Below are 20092 nucleotides of genomic sequence, written 5' to 3'. Positions count from 1 at the left end.
CAAAGGCGGGGACGGGAGAGACGCGGGAAATCGGGAATTTATCCGGGAAATCGGGAATTGTCGGGGATTTAACCGGGAATTTATCCGGGAATTTATCCGGGAATTGTCGGGAATTTATATTCGGGAAATCGGGAATTTATCCGGGAATTTATCCGGGAATTTATTCGGGAATTTATTCGGGAAATCGGGAATTGTCGGGAATTTATCCGGGAATTTATCCGGGAATTTATTCGGGAATTTATTCGGGAAATCGGGAATTGTCGGGGATTTAACCGGGAATTTATCCGGGAATTTATTCGGGAATTGTCGGGAATTTATATTCGGGAAATCGGGAATTTATTCGGGAATTCGGGGATTGTCGGGGATTTAACCGGGAATTTATCCGGGAATTTATTCGGGAATTTATTCGGGAATTGTCGGGAATTTATATTCGGGAAATCGGGAATTTATCCGGGAATTTATCCGGGAATTATTTGGGAATTGTCGGGAATTTAACCGGGAATTTATTCGGGAATTTATTCAGGAATTGTCGGGAATTCATACTCGGGAAATCGGGAATTTATCCGGGAATTTATCCGGGAATTTATCCGGGAATTTATTCGGGAATTGTCGGGAATTTATTCGGGAATTGTCGGGAATTTATATTCGGGAAATCGGGAATTTATTCGGGAATTTATCCGGGAATTTATTCGGGAATTGTCGGGAATTCATACTCGGGAAATCGGGAATTGTCGGGGAATTGTCGGGAATTTATCCGGGAATTTATTCAGAAATTGTCGGGAATTTATTCGGGAATTGTCGGGAATTTATTCGGGAATTGTCCGGGAATTATTTGGGATTAATTCAGGAATTATTTGGGAATTATTCGGGAAATCGGGAATTGTCGGGGAATTGATTCCTGATTTTTTTCGGGAATTACTCGGGAAATTCGGGAATTATTCGGGAATCCTTTGGGAATTCTTTGGGAATTTTTAGTGATTTTTTCCGGCAATTATTCGGGAATTGTTCGGGAAATCGGGAATTTATCCGGGAATTTATTCCTGACTTTTTTCGGGAATTGTTTGGGAATTATTCGGGAATTATTCGGGAATTTGGGGACACGAGGGGGTCCCAAAAAAAAAAAGGAGTTGGGGGGAGGGGTCCCCAAATGTGCCCGGGTGGATTTTTGGGATCCCCGATTGAATTTTTGGGGTTTCCGGGTGAATTTTGGGGTTCCCGAGTGGATTTTTGGGATCCTCGAGTGAATTTTTGGGGTCCCCGAGTGAATTTTTGGGGTTCCCGTGTGGATTTTTGGGGTTCCCGAGTGAATTTTTGGGGTCCCCGAGTGAATTTTTGGGGTCCCCGAGTGAATTTTTGGGGTTCCCGTGTGGATTTTTGGGGTTCCCGTGTGGATTTTTGGGGTCCCCGAGTGGATTTTGGGATCCTCGAGTGAATTTTTGGGTTCCCGAGTGGATTTTTGGGGTTCCCGAGTGGATTTTTGGGGTTCCCGAGTGGATTTTTGGGTTCCCGTGTGGATTTTTGGGGTCCCCGATTGAATTTTTGGGGATCCCGAGTGGATTTTTGGGGTCCCCGATTGAATTTTTGGGGTTCCCGGGTGGATTTTTGGGTTCCAGATTGAATTTTTGGGGATCCCGATTGGATTTTTGGGGTCCCCTCCGGGGAATTTCGCTCCCCAAAATTATCCCCAAAGAAGCCCCGCCCATCCTCTCCCTGCCGGATGTGACGTCAGGCCGCCGCGATGCGCTGACCAATGAGGCGTCTCGGCCACGCCCACGAGGGGCGGGGCCAGGCGGAGAAAGATGGCGGCGCCCGTGAGGGACCGGGAGGCGCTGCAGAGGCTGAATTACCTGTTCCAGGTGAGGGGAGGGGCCCGGGGGGGTTCCGGGGGATTTTGGGGGGTCCTGGGGGGATTTTGGGGGGTCCTGAAGGGTTCTGGGGGGGTTTCGGGGGGATTTTGGGGGGTCTTGAGGGGATTTTGGGGGGATTTGGGGAGGACCGCCGGGATTTTGGGAGATCCTGAGGAGATTTTGGGGGGTCCTGGAGGGTTCTGGGGGGATTTTTGGGGGTCCTGAGGGTCCTGGGGGGGATTTTGGGGGATGCTGAGGGATTTTGGGGGGTCGTGGAGGAATTTTGGGGGGTCCTGGAGGGTCCTTGAGTGATTTTGAGGGGTCCTGAGGGGTTTTGTGAGGCTCTGGGGGGATTTTGGGGGGTCCTGGAGGAATTTTGGGGGATCGTGAAGGGTCCTGGAGAGGATTTCCAAAAAAATCCCCAAAAATCACAAAGATCCCCCCCCAAAAAATCCCAAAATAAATCCCAAAAAATCCCTCCAAAAATCTACAAAAAATCCCAAAACATCCCCAAAAAAATTCTCAAAAAAAATCCCAAAAATCCCCCCAAAAATTCCCCAAAAATCCTAAAAAAATCCCCCAAAATCCCAAAATAAATCCTCCAAAATCCCCCCAAAAATTCCAAAAAATCTCCTATAAAGTCCCGGAATAAATCCCCCAAAAACCTCAAAAAAAAACCCCCAAAAAAATCCCCATAAAAATCCACAAATAAATTTTAAAAAGCCCCAAAAAATTCCAAAAAAAAAAATCCCCAGGAACTGCAAAAAAAATCCCAAAAAAATCCCAAAAAAATCCCCCCCAAAAATCCCCCAAAAATCCCAAAATAATCCCAAAAAATTATCCTAAAAATCCACAAATAAGTTTTAAAAAGCCCCAAAAAATTCCAAAAAAAATTCCCCCCAAAAATCCCAAAAAATCCCCAAAAAATCCCCAAAAAATTCCCCAAAAATCCCCCCAAAAAATCCCCAAAAAATCCCCCTAAAAATCCAAAAAAATCCCCCAAAATTCCCCAAAAATCCCAAACAATCCCCGTAAAAATCCACAAATAAATTTTAAAAAGCCCCCCAAAAAAAATCCCCCCAAAATCCAAAAAAAATCCCCCCAAAATCCCAAAAAAATCCCCCAAAAATCCCAAAAAATCCCAAAAAAATCCCCCCAAAATCCCAAAAAAATCCCCCAAAAAATCCCCCAAAAATCCCAAAAAATCCCAAAAAATTCCCCAAAAATCCCCCCAAAATCCCAAAAAAATCCCCCAAAAAATCACAAAAAAATCCTAAAAAGATCCCAAAAAATCCCAAAAAATCCCCCCAAAATCCCCCCAAAAATTCCCAAAAAATCCCCCAAAAATCCCCCCAAAAATTCCAAAAAAATCACCAAAAAATCACAAAAAAATCCTAAAAAGATCCCAAAAAATCCCGAAAAAATTCCCAAAATCCCCCAACCCCCCCAGACCCCCTCGGGACCCCCCGGGACCCCTCGGGACCCCCCCAAACTGTCCCCAAATCCCTCAGGCCGCGCATTGGGCGCTGCCGCGGAGCCCGGGCCTGGCGCGGTTCCTGTGCAGCAGCCAAAGGGCGGCGGCGCGGAGACTCGTACTGCGCATGTGCGGAATTCCCGGGAATCTGGGGAAATCTGGGAATTCTGCGGGATTCTGGGGATCTGGGAGGGTCTGGGGGAAAAATTGGGGGGAGTTCGGGGATTTTTGGGGGGATTTTTGGGGATTCTCGGTGAATTTCGGGAGAATTTGGGGGGAATTTTGTTAAATTTGGGGGGAGTTTTTTGGAATTTTTGGGAATTTTGGGGGAATTTTTGGGAATTTTGGGAATTTTTGGGAATTTTGGGGCATCGGGGAGGGTCTGGGGGAAAAATTGGGGGGAGTTCGGGGATTTTTGAGGGATTTTGGGAGGATTTGGGGGGAATTTTTTTGGAATTTTTTTTGAATTTTGGGAATTTTTGGGGATTTTGGGGGGTTTGGGAGAGTCTGGGAAAAAATTTGGGGGGTTTGGGGATTTTTGGGGGTTTTTTTTGGGGGGGGGTTGGGGGATTTTGGGGGAATTTTGGCAAATTTGGGGGAATTTTGGGGAATTTCGGGAGGTTTGGGAGGGTCTGGGAAAAAATTTGGGGGGTTCAGGGATTTTTGGGGGGATTTGGGGGAATTTGGGGGGTTTTGGGGGATAATTTGGGAACGTTTTGGGGATTTTGAGGTATTTGAGATGATTTTGGGTATTTTGGGTTATTTTTTGCTGCTTCAGGACGATTTTTGCGACAGTTCTGGGGTGGTTTGGGGTTGTTTTGGGTTACTTTGGGTGATTTGGGCTTTTTCAGGGTGATTTGGGGTGATTTTGGGGTGATTGTGGGTGATTTTGGGGTGATTTGGGGGCGATTTTATGTTATTTCTGGGAGATTTGGGGTGATTTTGGGTGATTTCAGGTGATTTTGGGGTGATTTCGGGGTGATTTTGGGGTATTTTGGGTGATTTCAGGGTGTTTTGTGGTGATTTTGGGGTATTTTGGGTGATTTGGGAGTGATTTTGGGGTATTTTGGGGTATTTTGGGTGATTTTGGGGTGATTTTGCCCCCCCAGGGCCCCCTCTGTCAAACGCCGTCTCTGCCGCCGCTGCTGCTCCCTCCTGGTGCCCGGGGCCGGGGCCGGGCTGAGGCTGCGAGGTGGAATTGGGGAAAATCCGGGAATTTTGGAGAAAATTGGGAGTTTGGGGGGTGGAATTGGGGAAAATCGGGGAATTCGGGGGGAATTCGGGAGTTTGGGAGGGGAAATTTGGGAAAACTCGGGAATTTCGGAGAAAATTCGGGAGTTGGGGGGTGGAATTTGGGGAAAATTTGGGATTTTGGGAGGTGGAGTTGGGAAAATTCAGGAATTTAGGGGAAATTTGGGAATTTGGGAGGTGGGGAATGGGGGATTTTGGGAGGATTTTGGGAATTGGGGGAAGTTTTGGGGGTGTTTTTAAAGGGATCTGGGGGCTCTGGGGGATTTTTGGGCGTTTTTCGGGACAGATTTTGGGGGGATTTAGGGAAAAATTGAAGTTGATTTTTGGGGGGGTTTGGGGAGGTTTTTGTGGGAATTTTTGGGGGGATTTGAAGGGATTTTAGGAGGGGCTTTGGGGGCGTGGCCATGCCTGACTCCACCCCCTGCCCCGCCCCAGGGCGTGGCCAGCCCCGCCTCGTCCTGCGCTGCCTCTGCTGCGGCCGCTGCCGGCGTTACCTGTGCACACCTGAGCCACGCCCACCTGAGCCACGCCCACCAGAGCCACGCCCACCCACACAGGACACGCCCACAGGTCAGGGCACAAATACAAATAAGGGAATGTGGGAGGGGCTTCAGAAGGGGCGGGGCCAAGAAAAACATGGGGTGGTGGGTGTGGTTAGTGCCATATAAGGAAATGTGGGTGTGGCTAAACTTAAATAAGGAAATGTGGGTGGGACAAAACCAAATTAAGATATGTGGGCGTGGCTACTGGGGTAGAATGGATCCCAAATACGGGAAATGGCGTGCCCTGACAATGACGTCATTCCACAGGCCCCGCCCCTGCGCTCTGATTGGTCCCCGCCCGGCCCGAAGCAGCCAATCAGCTCTGCAGAAATAAACCAGGCTTTATTCCATATATGGCGATGCGATAACCCGCCGCGCTCTGATTGGCCGCTGCCCCGGGAGGGGGCGGGGCTCAGCACTCGTCCTCTCCCAGCAAGGCGAAGGGGTTGGGGGCGGGGCTGGGAGGGGGCGTGGCTTGGTCTGAGCCCTCCCCCTCCTCGTCCTCGGAGGTGGAGCCGTCCCCGGGCGGGGGAGGGGGGGCCGCCCCTCCCCCCGTCATGGCCGCCAAGGCCGCGGTGTCGGGGTGGAGCTCCCAGTGCTCTGGGGGAGGGGCCAGGGGGTGGGGGAGGGGTCAGTGAGGGGGGAGGGGTCAGTGGGGGAACCCCATCCCAAAAAACACCAAAATTCCCCCCAGGATCCCCAAAAAAACCCCAAAATTTCCCCCCAAATCCCCCAAAAACACCGAAAATTCCCCCTAGACTCGCAAGAAAATCCCAGAATTCCCCCAGAATCCTCAAAAAAAACCCCAAAACCACCCCCAAAACCCTCCTCAGAACCAAAAAAACCCCAAAACTCCTCAAAATTCTCACGGATCTCCCCCAAATCCCCCAGGAACTCCCCCCAAACCTCCCCAAAACCCCCCAAAATTTCCCCAAACCCCCCAAATTCTCTGAAATCTCCCCGTGACCACAATAGATCTCCCCAAACTCTCCCAAATCCCCCCCAAATCTCCTCAAACTCCCCCAAATCCCCCAAAACTCCCCCAAATCCCCCCCAATCTTCCCCCAAATCCCCCCAAATCCCCCCCAAATCTCCCCCGGTGCGGTTTTGGGGGGTTTTTGGCACCTTTTTGGCGGGTGAAGCCCGGGGGGGTGAGGCAGAGCCGGATCCGCCCCTCGGCCGCGAGCCGCAGGATCCCATTGGCCGCTCGGGCCACGTCGTTCCGAGCCGCCCGCGCCGTCTTGTAGCCCCTCTTCTCCGCCCAGGCTGGGGGAAACGGCACCCAAAAATACCAGAATTAGGGGGGAAACGGCACCCAAAAATACCAGAATTAGGGGGGAAACGGCACCCAAAAATACCAGAATTAGGGGGAAACAGCACCCAAAAATACCAGAATTAGGGGGGAAACAGCGCCCAAAAATACCAGAATTAGGGGGGAAACAGCACCAAAAAATACCAGAATTAGGGGGAAACAGCACCCAAAAATACCAGAATTAGGGGGGAAACAGCACCAAAAAATACCAGAATTAGGGGGAAACAGCACCCAAAAATACCAGAATTAGGGGGGAAACAGCACCCAAAAATACCAGAATTAGGGGGGAAATGGCACAAAAAAATACCAGAATTAGGGGGAAATGGAAGCCCAAAAATACCAGAATTAGGGGGGAAACGGCACCCAAAAATACCAGAATTAGGGGGAAACAGCACCCAAAAATACCAGAATCGGGGGGAAACAGCACCCAAAAATACCAGAATTAGGGGGGAAACGGCACCCAAAAATACCAGAATTAGGGGGGAAACGGCACCCAAAAATACCAGAATTAGGGGGGAAACAGCACCCAAAAATACCAGAATTAGGGGGAAATGGAAGCCCAAAAATACCAGAATTAGGGGCGAAACGGCACCCAAAAATACCAGAATTAGGGAGAAATGGCACCCAAAAATACCAGAATTAGGGAGAAATGGAAGCCCAAAAATACCAGAATTAGGGGGAAACGGCACCCAAAAACACCAGAATTAGGGGAGAAATGGCACCCAAAAAATACCAGAATTAGGGAGGGGGAAACGGCACCCAAAAATACCAGAATTAGGGGGAAATGGAAGCCCAAAAATACCAGAATTAGGGGGGAAACGGCACCCAAAAATACCAGAATTATGGAGAAACAGCACCCAAAAATACCAGAATTAGGGAGAAACAGCACCCAAAAATACCAGAATTAGGGGGGAAATGGAAGCCCAAAAATACCAGAATTAGGGGGAAACGGCACCCAAAAATACCAGAATTAGGGGGAAACAGCACCCAAAAATACCAGAATTAGGGAGAAATGGCACCCAAAAATACCAGAATTAGGGGGAAATGGCACCCAAAAATATCAGAATTAGGGGGGAAACAGCACCCAAAAATACCAGAATTAGGGGGGAAACGGCACCCAAAAATACCAGAATTAGGGGGAAACAGCGCCCAAAAATACCAGAATTAGGGGGAAATGGCACCCAAAAATACCAGAATTAGGGAGAAATGGCACCCAAAAATACCAGAATTAGGGGGAAACAGCGCCCAAAAATACCAGAATTAGGGAGGGGGAAACGGCACCCAAAAATACCAGAATTAGGGGGAAACAGCACCCAAAAATACCAGAATTAGGGGGAAACAGCGCCCAAAAATACCAGAATTAGGGGGAAACAGCACCCAAAAATACCAGAATTAGGGGGAAACAGCACCCAAAAATACCAGAATTAGGGGGAAACAGCACCCAAAAATACCAGAATTAGGGGGAAATGGCACCCAAAAATACCAGAATTAGGGGGAAACGGCACCCAAAAATACCAGAATTAGGGGGAAACAGCACAAAAAAATACCAGAATTAGGGGGGAAACAGCACCAAAAAATACCAGAATTAGGGGGAAACAGCACCCAAAAATACCAGAATTAGGGGGGAAATGGCACCAAAAAAAATCCCAAGTAAGGGGAAAATAGCACCAAAAAAATTCTAAATTACAGGGGAATGGCATCAAAAAAATCCCAAAACCAGGGGAGAAATATCTTAAAAAAATCCTAAATTACGGGGGAAAAGGCACCAAAAAAACCCCAAAATTAGGGGAAAAACGGCACAAAAAAAATCCCAAACCTAGGGGAGAAGTATCTCAAAAAAATCCCAAATTACGAGGGAATGGCAGCAAAAAAATCCCCAAATTAGTGGGGAAATAGCACCAAAAAAATCCCCAAATTAGTGGGAGAAACGACACCAAAAAAATCCCAAATTAGGGGGGAAACGACAACAAAAAATATCCCAAAATTAGGTTGAAAATATTGCCAGAACTGGGGAAAACACAGCCCCAAAAACCACCAAAATCAGGGGAGGAAATATCCTGAAAAAAATCCCAAAATCAGGGGGGAAATATCCTGGAATCGGGGCAACATCCCCCCAAAAAATCACAAAATCGGGGGGAAAATGGCACCAAAACCCCCCAAAGTTAGGGGGGAAATATCCCAAAAAAAACCTCCCAAATTCCCGAGTTTTCCCCGGAGAATTCCCGAGTTTTTCCCAGAGAATTCCCGAGATTTTCCCAGAGAATTCCCGAGTTTTCCCCGCCGTTCCCGACCTTCGCAGATCTCCCAGGCCGTCCAGCCGGGGCCGTTTGGGGGGCGCAGCTGCAGCAGCGGGGGCAGGGCCAGGCGGGACCCCAGGAACCCCACGGCCGAGTAGGGGTCCTGCAGCTGGGCAATGGGGTACACCCCTGCCAGGACCTGGGAATGGGGAAACAGGATTGGGGTACAGCCCTGCCAGGACCTGGGAACGGGAAAATGGGGTTGGGATTGGGGTACAGCCCTGCCAGGACCTGGGGGAGAAACAGGATTGGGGTACACCCCTGCCAGGACCTGGGGATGGGGAAACAGGATTGGCAATGGGGTACACCCCTGCCAGGACCTGGGGATGGGGAAACAGGATTGGGATTGGGGTACACCCCTGCCAGGACCTGGGGATGGGAAAACAGGGTTGGGGTACACCCCTGCCAGGACCTGGGGAATGGGAAAATGGGATTGGGAACGGGGTACACCCCTGCCAGGACCTGGGGATGGGAAAATGGGATTGGCAATGGGATACACCCCTGCCAGGACCTGAGAACGGGAAAATGGGATTGGGAACGGGGTACACCCCTGCCAGGACCTGGGGGAGAAACAGGATTGGGGTACACCCCTGCCAGGACCTGGGGACGGGAAAATGGGGTTGGGGTACACCCCTGCCAGGACCTGGGAATGGGGAAACAGGATTGGGGTACACCCCTGCCAGGACCTGGGAATGGGGAAAGAGGATTGGGGTACACCCCTGCCAGGACCTGGGAATGGGGAAAATGGGACTGGGAATGGGGTACACCCCTGCCAGGACCTGGGGGAGAAATGGGAATGGAGGACCTGTGCCTTTATGGGTGGGCGGGCCTGGGGTCTCACCTGGAGCTCTGGGGGCGGGGCTGGGGTCCCACCTGGCCAGGTGAGGCTCACCTGGAGCTCAGGGGCGGGGCTGGGGTCCCACCTGGGCAGGTGAGGCTCACCTGGAGCTGGGGGGCCGGGGCCGGGGTCCCACCTGGGCAGGTGAGGCTCACCTGGAGCTCAGGGGCGGGGCTGGGGTCTCACCTGGAGCTCAGGGGCAGGGCTGGGGTCCCACCTGGGCAGGTGAGGCTCACCTGGAGCTCTGGGAACGGGGCTGGGGTCTCACCTGGAGCTCAGGGGCGGGGCCGGGGTCCCACCTGGGCAGGTGAGGCTCACCTGGAGCTCAGGGGCGGGGCCGGGGTCCCACCTGGGCAGGTGAGGCTCACCTGGAGCTCTGGGAACGGGGCTGGGGTCTCACCTGGAGCTCAGGGGCGGGGCCGGGGTCCCACCTGGGCAGGTGAGGCTCACCTGGAGCTCGGGCGGGGCGCGGGAGGGGAAGACGAGGCCGGGGCAGTCGCAGAGCCGGACCGAGGCCGTCAGGAAATGGGTCTGGAAGTAGCGGGTGCGGCCGGGGGCGCGGGACACGCCCACCGCGCTGCGCCCCAGCAGAGCGTTCAGCACCGACGACTTCCCCGCATTCGGCAGCCCTGGGCGGGGCGGGACACGCCCACCGTGAGCCACGCCCACACAAAGCCACACCCACTGTGCTGTATCCCTCTAAACCACGCCCACACAAAGCCACACCCACTGTGCTATATCCCTCTAAACCACGCCCACACAAAACCACACCCACTGTGCTATATCCCTTTAAACCACGCCCACAGAGGCACACCCACTGTGCTATATCCCTTTAAACCACGCCCACACAGAGCCACACCCACTGTGCTATATCCCTTTAAACCACGCCCACAGAGGCACACCCACTGTGCTATATCCCTCTAAACCATGCCCACACAAAACCACACCCACTGCACTATATCCCTTTAAACCACGCCCACACAAAGCCACACCCACTGTGCTGCATCCCTTTAAGCCACGCCCACACAAAGCCACACCCACTGTGCTACATCCCTTTAAACCACACCCATGCTAAGCCACGCCCACCCCATGACACACCCACTGTGCTACATCCCTTTAAACCACACCCACACTAAACCACGCCCACAAAGCCACACCCACTGTGCTGTATCCCTTTAAACCACACCCATGCTAAGCCACACACACTGTGCTATATCCCTTTAAACCACACCCATGCTAAGCCACACCCACCCGAAGCCACACCCACTGTGCTGCATCCCTTTAAGCCACACCGACACTAAACCACGCCCACCTGGGCCATGCCCAGATTGAGCCACGCCCACCCAAGACACACCCAGTTAGGACACACCCACATGGAGTTCTGCCCCTTTAAGCCATGCCCACCGGGACACGCCTACCCTGAGCCACGCCCCTCTAAGCCCCACCCACCCAGAACACACCCACACTGAGCCACGCCCTGCTGGCCACACCCACATGGAGCCACACCCACCTCAACATCTGTGCTGAATTACGCTCCCCTAAGCCACGCCCACCCAGAGCCACGCCCCTCTAAGCCACACCCACCTGGGATATGCCCACCATGAGCCACGCCCTGTTGACCACATCCACACTGAACCACACCCATCCAAGCCACACCCATGAGCCATGCCCTGCTGGCCACACCCACTGAACCACACCCACTCAGAGCCACGCCCCTAAGCCACACCCACCCTTAGCCCCACCCACCCGGCCCCGCCCCTCACCGACACAGCCCAGGGTCAGCACGCCGTGCCGGTACCGCTCCCACTTCCGGGGTGGGGCCACGCCCCCCGAGCCCTCCTCATCCTCATCTGCATCTTCGGCCACGCCCACTTCCGGCTCCTCCTCCTCCTCCTCCGGGCGCTGCTCCGCCCGATCCAGCCGCGCCCGCCAGCTGCTGAGGTCAACTGGGGACACGGGGGGACAGCGGGGGGACAGTGGGGACACTCGGGGACACCCAGGGGTCACTGGGGACACCCAGGGGACATGGGGGACATTGGGGAGACACTGGGGACACCCAGGGGTCACTGGGGACACCCAGGGACAGCCCGGGGGGACATCAGGAACATGGGGGGGGGGACACTTGGGGCCACCCCCAGGGGACACTCGGGGACCCCAGGCCCCCCCTCCCCTCCCGGGCCCCCCTTGGTGCCCCCTCCCCGTCCCGAAGCTCAGCAGGGTCAGCCCCGGGCAGGGCCTGGATGGGTGACCCCGACCCCGCCTGCCCCGCTTGGAGCCCCCAGACCCCCGGGACCCCTCCCCAACCCCAAACCCCCCCTGAGACCCCTCCCCACTGACCCAGACCCCCCGGACCCCTCCCCACTGACCCAACCCCCCCCCGAGACCCCTCCCCACTGACCCGCGCCCCCCACGATCTCCTCGCAGGCCTCCAGCAGCAGTCGGGGTCCCACGGCCCGGGCCCAGCGCCCCCCCCTCTTCTTCGGCTTCTTCTGCAGCCCTGGGACCCCCAAAAACACCCCAGGGTCACCCCAAAAACACCAAAGGAACCCCAAAAATAAGCCAGGGTCACCCCAAGGCCCCCCAAAGTCTCCCCAAACCCCCCCAAATCCCCCCAGTTCCACCCCAAACCCCCCCAAACCCCCCCAAATCCCCCCAGTTCCACCCCAAACCCCCCCAAACCCCCCCAAAATCCCCCCACTTCCACCCCAAACCCCCCCAAACTCTACCCCAAATCCCCCCAATCCCCCCCAGGCCCTGCCAAACCCCCCCCCCCACCCCTCCAGTTCCATCCCAAATCCCCCCCAAACTGCCCCAGTTCCACCCCAAACCCCCCCAAATCCCCCCAGTTCCACCCCAAACCCCGCCCAAACTCTATCCCAAACCCCCCCAATCCCCCCCAGGCCCTGCCAAACCCCCCCAAATCCCCCCCAGTTTCACCCCAAACCCCCCCAAATCGCCCCGATCCCCCCCCACACCCCCCCAGTTCCACCCCAAACCCCCCCAAATCCCCCCAGTTCCACCCCAAACCCCCCCAAACCCCCCCAAATCCCCCCAATTCCACCCCAAACCCCCCCAAACTCTACCCCAAATCCCCCCACTTCCACCCCAAACCCCCCCAAACTGCCCCAGTTCCACCCCAAACCCCTCCCCAAACTCTACGCCAAATCACCCCAAACCCCCCCCAAACCCCTCCAAACTCTCCCCAAACCCCCCAAATCCCCCAAACCCCCCCAAATCCCCCCAATCCCCCCCAATCCCCCCCATTCCCCCCCAGCCCCTGACCGCTGTTTCCGGCTGTGTTTCCGGCTGTATTTCCGGCTGTATTTCCGGCTGTGTTTCCGGCTGTAGCTCCGGCTGCGGCGGTGCTGAAGGGCACCACGCGGGCGGGGGCGAAGCGAGCCCTCAGCAGCTGCGTCCAGGCCGCGGCCACGGCCGGAGGGGTCAGGTCCACCTTGTTGAGGATGAGGATGAGACCCTTCCCCAGCTCCTGCGTCACGTGGGCGGCCAGGGCGGGGGGCACGCTCAGGGCCTGGGGGGGGACACGGGGGGGTCACTCGGGGGTCACCCAGGGGTCACTCAGGGGTCACTGGGGACACCCAGGGGTCACTCAGGGGACACTCAGGGGGCGGGGGGCACGCTCAGGGCCTGGGGGGGACACGGGGGGGTCACCAGGGGTCACTCGGGGGTCACTCAGGGTCATTCAGGGGTCACTGGGGTCACTCAGGGGTCACTCAGGGGGCGGGGGGCACGCTCAGGGCCTGGGGGGAACATGGGGGTCATTCAAGGGTCACTTAGGGGTCACTCGGGGGTCATTCAGGGGTCACTCAGGGGGCGGGGGGCACGCTCAGGGCCTGGGGGGACACGGGGGTCACTCAGGGGTCACTCAGGGGTCACTGGGGACACTCAGGGGTCACTCAGGGGTCACTCAGGGGGCGGGGGGCACGCTCAGGGCCTGGGGGGAACATGGGGGTCATTCAAGGGTCACTCAGGGGTCACTCGGGGGTCATTCAGGGGGCGGGGGGCACGCTCAGGGCCTGGGGGGGACACGGGGGGGTCACCAGGGGTCACTCAGGGTCACTCAGGGGTCACTCGGGGGTCATTCAGGGGGCGGGGGGCACGCTCAGGGCCTGGGGGGGACTCGGGGGGGTCACTCAGGGGTCACTCGGGGGTCACTCAGGGGGCGGGGGGCACGCTCAGGGCCTGGGGGGACACGGGGGTCACTCAGGGGTCACTCGGGGGTCACTGGGGACACTCAGGGGTCACTCAGGGGTCACTCAGGGGGCGGGGGGCACACTCAGGGCCTGGGGGGACACGGGGGGGTCACCCAGGGGTCACTCGGGGTCACTCAGTGGTCACTCAGGGGTCAGGGGGAGTCACTTAGGGGTCACTCGGGGGCTGGGGGGCATGCTCAGGGCCTGGGGGGGACACCCAGGGGTCACTCAGGGGTCAGTCAGGTCACTCAGGGGTCACGGGGGTCACTCAGGGGTCAGTGGGAGGGGTCAGAAATGACACAAGAGAGGTCAGAGAACACCCAGGTGACCCCGTGACCCTCAGCTGACCCCAGGGTGACCCCAGGGTGACCCCAGGGTGACCCCGTTACCGGGTGCCGGGCGTCGGCGATGAGCAGGACGATGTCGGACATTTCCAGCACGCGCCAGAGCTGCCGCCACGTCTGGGCACCAAAACATCCCAAAATGTCCCCAAAACATCCTCAAAAACATCCCAAAATGTCCCCAAAACATCCTCAAAAACATCCCAAAAATATCCCCAAAACATCCCAAAAATATCCCCAAAACATCCTCAAAAACATCCCAAAAATATCCCCAAAATATCCCCAAAATGTCCCCAAAACGTCCCAAAACATCCCAAAATATCCCCAAAATATCCCCAAAACATCCCAAAAATATCCCAAAAATATCCCCAAAACATCCCAAAAACATCCCAAAAATATCCCAAAAATATCCCAAAATGTCCCAAAAATATCCCCAAAATGTCCCAAAAATATCCCAAAATGTCCCCAAAATGTCCCAAAAATATCCCCAAAACATCCCAAAAATATCCCCCCAAAATACCAAAATATCTCCAAAATATCCCCCAAAACATCCCAAAACCATCCCCAAACCCCCCAAAAACCTCCCCCAACCCCCTCAAATGACCCCAAATCCCCCCCCAGAACCCCCCAGCCCCTCCCCAAACACCCCAAATCCCCCCCAAGCCCCTCCCCAACGACCCCAAACCCCCCCAAAAATCCCCAAAGCCCCCCCAAAAGACCCCAAATCCCCCAAAATCCTCCCCAAACCCCCTCAAAGACCCCAAACCCCTCCCCAATGACCCCAAAGCCCCCAAATCCCCCCCTAAAACCCCCCCAAAGCCCCCAAATCCCCCCCAAAACCCCCCCCAGCCCCTCTCACCTCCAGGTTGTGCTCAAAGGGCGCCAGCTCCCCTCTGACCCCCGGGGTGACCCCGGGAGTGACCCCTGGGGTGACCCCGGGAGTGACCCCTGGGGTGACCTCGGGGGTGACCTCGGGGGGGTCCCCAGGGGGGTCCCCGGGGTCCCCCAGCCCCCGCAGGAAGGCCCCAAACGCCGCCTCCTCCCGCGCCCGCAGCTCCTCCGGGCTCATCCCGAAATCCCAGCGGGGACGGCGCGGGAAGTCCAGCCCTGGGGGGGTCACGGAGAGGTCACGGGGTCACGCAGGGGTCACGGGGTCATGGAGAGGTCACAGAGGGTCTGTCCCTCCCAGGGGTCACTGGAGCCTTCCCCACTGCCCACCCCCCGTTCCCAGTGGTCACTCCCAGTGGTCACTCAGCGGTCACTCAGTGGCTACTCCCCGTTCCCATTGGTCACTCCCTGGTCACTGAGGGTCACTCAGCAGTCACTCAATGGTCACTCCCTGGTCACTCAGTGGTCACTTGGTGGTCACTCCCCGGTCACTCCCTGGTCACTCAGTGGTCACTCCCTGGTCACTCAGGGGTCACTTGGTGGTCACTCCCTGGTCACTCAATGGTCACTCCCCGGTCACTCAGTGGTCACTCATGGTCACTCAGTGGTCACTCCCCGGTCACTCCCTGGTCACTCAGTGGTCACACCCTGGTCACTCCCCGGTCACTCAGTGGTCACTCAGTGGTCACTCCCTGGTCACTCAGTGGTCACTCAATGGTCACTCCCCGGTCACTCAGGGGTCACTCAGTGGTCACTCCCCGGTCACTCACCAGGCCCGTAGACGCTGTCCGGCTCCAGCTCCAGGGCGCTCTCGGGCAGCGGCTCCAGCAGCTCCTCCTGGGCCCGGCGCCGGCTCCGCTCCAGAGCCTCGGCCCGGGGCCCCCCCAGCTGCAGACGGAACCTGGGGGGGCCCTGGGGTCACCCCCAGACCCCCCTGGAGCCCCCAGACCCCCCTGGAGCCCCCCGGAACCCTCTGGACCCCCAGGATCCAGGCCGGGATTTCCCTGCAGCCCGCATTCCCCGTGAGATCCAGGCCGGGATTTCCCTGCAGCCCGCATTCCCCGTGAGATCCAGGCCGGGATTTCCCTGCAGCCCGCATTCCCCGTGAATTCCAGGCCGGGATTTCCCTGCAGCCCGCATTCCCCGTGAATTCCAGGCCGGGATTTCCCTGCAGCCCGCATTCCCCGTGAATTCCAGGCCGGGATTTCCCTGCAGCCCGCATTCCCCGTGAGATCCAGGCCGGGATTTCCCTGCAGCCCGCATTCCCCGTGAGATCCAGGCCGGGATTTCCCTGCAGCCCGCATTCCCCGTGAGATCCAGGCCGGGATTTCCCTGCAGCCCGCATTCCTCGTGAATTCCAGGCCGGGATTTCCCTGCAGCCCGCATTCCCCTTGAAATCCAGGCCGGGATTTCCCTGCAGCCCGCATTCCCCGTGAGATCCAGGCCGGGATTTCCCTGCAGCCCGCATTCCCCGTGAGATCCAGGCCGGGATTTCCCCTGGTTCCCAATCCCACCCAAAATCCAGTCCGGGCTTTCCCGAGTCCCCAATTCCCGCTGTTTCTCCTCATTCCCAATCCCGGTTTTTTCCCCCATTCCCATTCCCGGTTATCTTCATCCCCCTCCCCAATTCCCGCCGTTCCCACAATTCCCGGTTATTCCCAGTTTCCATTCCCCGTTATTCCCGGTTATTTCCATTCCCATTTCCATTCCCATTTCTATTCCCAGTTATTCCCGTTCCCTGGTTATTCCCGTTTCCATTCCCAATTTTCCCCCGGTTATTCCCATTCCCCATTCCCAGTTATTCCCGTTTCCATTCCCGCTTATTCCCGTTTCCATTCCCAATTTTCCCCCAGTTATTCCCATTCCCCATTCCCGGTTATTCCCGTTTCCATTCCCGGTTATTCCGTTATTCCCATTTCCGTTCCCATTTCATTCCCACTCCTCATTCCCGTTCCCATCCCCGGTTATTCCCCGTTCTTGTTTCCATTCCCGGTTATTCCGTTATTCCCATTTCAGTTCCCATTTCATTCCCATTCCTCATTCCCCTTCCCATCCCCGGTTATTCCCCGTTATTCCCATTCCCCATTCCCAGTTATTCCCCGTTCCTGTCCAGTTCCCATTCCCATTCCCATTCCCGGTTATTCCCCGTTCTTGTTTCCATTCCCGGTTATTCCCATTCCCATTCCCAGTTATTCCCGTTCCCATCCCCGGTTATTCTCGTTTCATTCCCGGTTATTCCCGTTCCCATTCCCAGTTATTCCCGTTCCCATCCCCGGTTATCCCCATCTCCATTCCCGGTTATTCCCGTTCCCATTCCCGGTTATTCCTGGTGTTTCCATTCCCGGTTATCCCCGGTTATTCCCAGTGTTTCCATTCCCGTTCCCATTCCCGGTTATTCCCGGTGTTTCCATTCCCGGTTATTCCCATTTCTATTCCCAGTTATTCCCGTTCCCATCCCCGGTTATTCTCGTTTCATTCCCGGTAATTCCCATTCCCATTCCCGTCCCATTCCCATTTCACCCCCGTTTCCATTCCCGTTCCCATTCCCGTTCCCATCCCCGGTTATTCCTGGTGTTTCCATCCCTGGTTATCCCCGGTTATTCCCGGTGTTTCCATTCCCGGTTATTCCCGTTCCCATTCCCGTTCCCATTCCCGGTTATCCCCGGTTATTCCTATTCCCCATTCCCGGTTATTCCCGTTTCCATTTCCAGTTATTCCTGTTCCCACTCCTGTTCCCATTCCCGGTTATTCCCGGTGTTTCCATTCCCGGTTATCCCCGTTCCCATTCCCGGTTATTCCCACTGTTTCCATTCCCGGTTATTCCCGTTCCCATTCCCGTTCCCATTCCCGGTTATCCCCGGTTATTCCTATTCCCCATTCCCGGTTATTCCCGTTTCCATTTCCAGTTATTCCTGTTCCCATTCCCGTTCCCATTCCTGGTTATTCCCGGTGTTTCCATTCCCGGTTATTCCCATTCCCGGTTATTCCCGGTTATCCCCGTTCCCATTCCCGGTTATTCCCGTTTCCATTCCCGGTTATCCCCGGTTTTCCCATTCCCGGTTATCCCCGTTCCCGTTCCCGGTTCTCCCGCTGTTTCCATTCCCGGTTATTCCCACTGTTCCCGTTCCCGCTTATTCCCACTGTTCCCATTCCCGGTTATTCCCGTTCCCATTCCCGGTTCTCCCGCTGTTCCCATTCCCGCTTATTCCCACTGTTCCCATTCCCGGTTATTCCCATTCCCGGTTATCCCCGGTTATCCCCGGTGTTCCCGTTCCCGGTTTTCCCGCGGTACCTGCCGGGGTCGTGCCGTCTCCGGGCCGGTTCCGTGGGGGTGTCCCCGGTGCCGCCATCCCCGCCCCGCTCGCGGCTCCCGCTGCGGCTGCCGGGACCCGAACCGGGAACATCTGCACCGGGAGAGGGGGATCCCGGGAATAACGGGGATACCGGGAATATCCCGGGAATAACGGGGATAACGGGAATATCCCGGGGATAACGGGGATAACGGGAATATCCCAGGGATAACGGGGATACCGGGAATATCCCGGGAATAACGGGAATATCCCGGGGATAACGGGAATACCGGGAATATCTCGGTGATAACGGGGATACCGGGAATATCCCGGGGATACCGGGAATATCCCGGGAATAACGGGGATACCGGGAATATCCCGGGGATCCCGGGAATACCGGGAATATCTCGGTGATAACGGGGATACCGGGAATATCCCGGGGATAACGGGGATACCGGGAATATCTCGGTGATAACGGGAATATCCCGGACACCGATCCCGGGGATGCCGGACACCAATTCCCAGGATCTTTCTGGGCCCGGGAATCCCGGGAATCCCGGACACCATTCCCGGGAATTCCAGACCCCAATCCCGGGAATCCTGGACCCCAATCCCGGGATCCTTCTGGGGCTCATTCCCGGGGCTCCCATCCCCCACACCCGGGGCTCTCCCATCCCCCCCTCCCGGGGCTCCCATCCCCCATTCCCGCGGCTCCCATCCCCCCCTCCCGGGGCTCTCCCATCCCCCACTCCCGGGGCTCCCATCCCCCATTCCCGGGGCTCCCATCCCCCCCTCCCGGGCCTCCCATCCCCCACTCCCGGGGCTCCCATCCCCCCCTCCCGGGGCTCTCCCATCCCCCCCTCCCGGGGCTCTCCCATCCCCCACTCCCGGGGCTCCCATCCCCCCCTCCCGGGGCTCTCCCATCCCCCCCTCCCGGGGCTCTCATCCCCCACTCCCGGTGCTCCCATCCCCCACTCCCGGGGCTCCCATCCCCCCCCTCCCGGGGCTCCCATCCCCCCCTCCCGGGGCTCTCCCATCCCCCACTCCCGGGGCTCCCATCCCCCCCCTCCCGGGGCTCTCCCATCCCCCACTCCCGGGGCTCCCATCCCCCATTCCCGGGGCTCCCATCCCCCCCTCCCGGGCCTCCCATCCCCCACTCCCGGGGCTCCCATCCCCCCCTCCCGGGGCTCTCCCATCCCCCCCTCCCGGGGCTCTCCCATCCCCCACTCCCGGGGCTCCCATCCCCCCCTCCCGGGGCTCTCCCATCCCCCCCTCCCGGGGCTCTCATCCCCCACTCCCGGTGCTCCCATCCCCCACTCCCGGGGCTCCCATCCCCCCCCTCCCGGGGCTCCCATCCCCCCCTCCCGGGGCTCTCCCATCCCCCACTCCCGGGGCTCCCATCCCCCCCCTCCCGGGGCTCTCCCATCCCCCACTCCCGGGGCTCCCATCCCCCCCCTCCCGGGGCTCCCATCCCCCACTCCCGGGGCTCTCATCCCCCACTCCCGGGGCTCCCATCCCCCACTCCCGGGGCTCTCCCATCCCCCCCTCACCTCCCCGTTTCCGCTCCCTCCGGTCCCGGAGCTGTTGCTTTTTCCGCTTGGCGCTGAACGGCAGCTTGCGGGGCATGACGGGAGCGCACGTGACCGGGCGGTGCCGCGCTCCACCAATCAGCGGCAAGAGGCGGGCCCAGGCTGAGGGGAGGAGCCAATAGGATGGCGCACCGCCTCAGAGCCGCGGCGTGATTGACAGCTCGGCGAGCTAATAGCAGCGCGCTGCACAGGGCGGGGCGAAATCAACCAAT

General features: G+C 57.2%; 2 protein-coding genes across 2 annotated transcripts; one reads left to right on the top strand and one right to left on the bottom strand.

Annotated features, from left to right (window-relative positions):
• The first annotated feature begins 13 nt into the window (after nucleotides 1-13).
• Nucleotides 14-5466, top strand: RPP21 (ribonuclease P subunit p21). Its single transcript, XM_086870821.1, has 5 exons — nucleotides 14-1856; nucleotides 3359-3450; nucleotides 4431-4513; nucleotides 5008-5142; nucleotides 5382-5466. The coding sequence occupies exons 1-5, from the start codon at nucleotides 1800-1802 to the stop codon at nucleotides 5399-5401; spliced, it is 387 nt and encodes a 128-aa protein (XP_086726947.1). The 5' UTR covers nucleotides 14-1799; the 3' UTR covers nucleotides 5402-5466.
• Nucleotides 5438-19956, bottom strand: GNL1 (G protein nucleolar 1). Its single transcript, XM_086870777.1, has 12 exons — nucleotides 19842-19956; nucleotides 18294-18405; nucleotides 15772-15902; nucleotides 14973-15220; nucleotides 14162-14233; nucleotides 12844-13090; nucleotides 11960-12058; nucleotides 11325-11507; nucleotides 10012-10190; nucleotides 8718-8862; nucleotides 6240-6380; nucleotides 5438-5714 (listed from the first exon to the last, which is right to left on the bottom strand). Exons 1-12 carry the CDS (start codon nucleotides 19915-19917, stop codon nucleotides 5527-5529), a joined length of 1821 nt encoding a protein of 606 aa, XP_086726903.1. The 5' UTR covers nucleotides 19918-19956; the 3' UTR covers nucleotides 5438-5526.
• Nucleotides 19957-20092: the final 136 nt, after the last annotated feature.

This window comes from Cyanistes caeruleus, chromosome 33, assembly GCF_971803275.1.
Source record: "Cyanistes caeruleus chromosome 33, bCyaCae1.hap1.1, whole genome shotgun sequence".
In the NCBI taxonomy this organism is placed as follows: domain Eukaryota; kingdom Metazoa; phylum Chordata; class Aves; order Passeriformes; family Paridae; genus Cyanistes; species Cyanistes caeruleus.
Note: the sequence above shows the minus strand (reverse complement) of the source record. Positions and strands in the feature narration are given on the sequence as shown.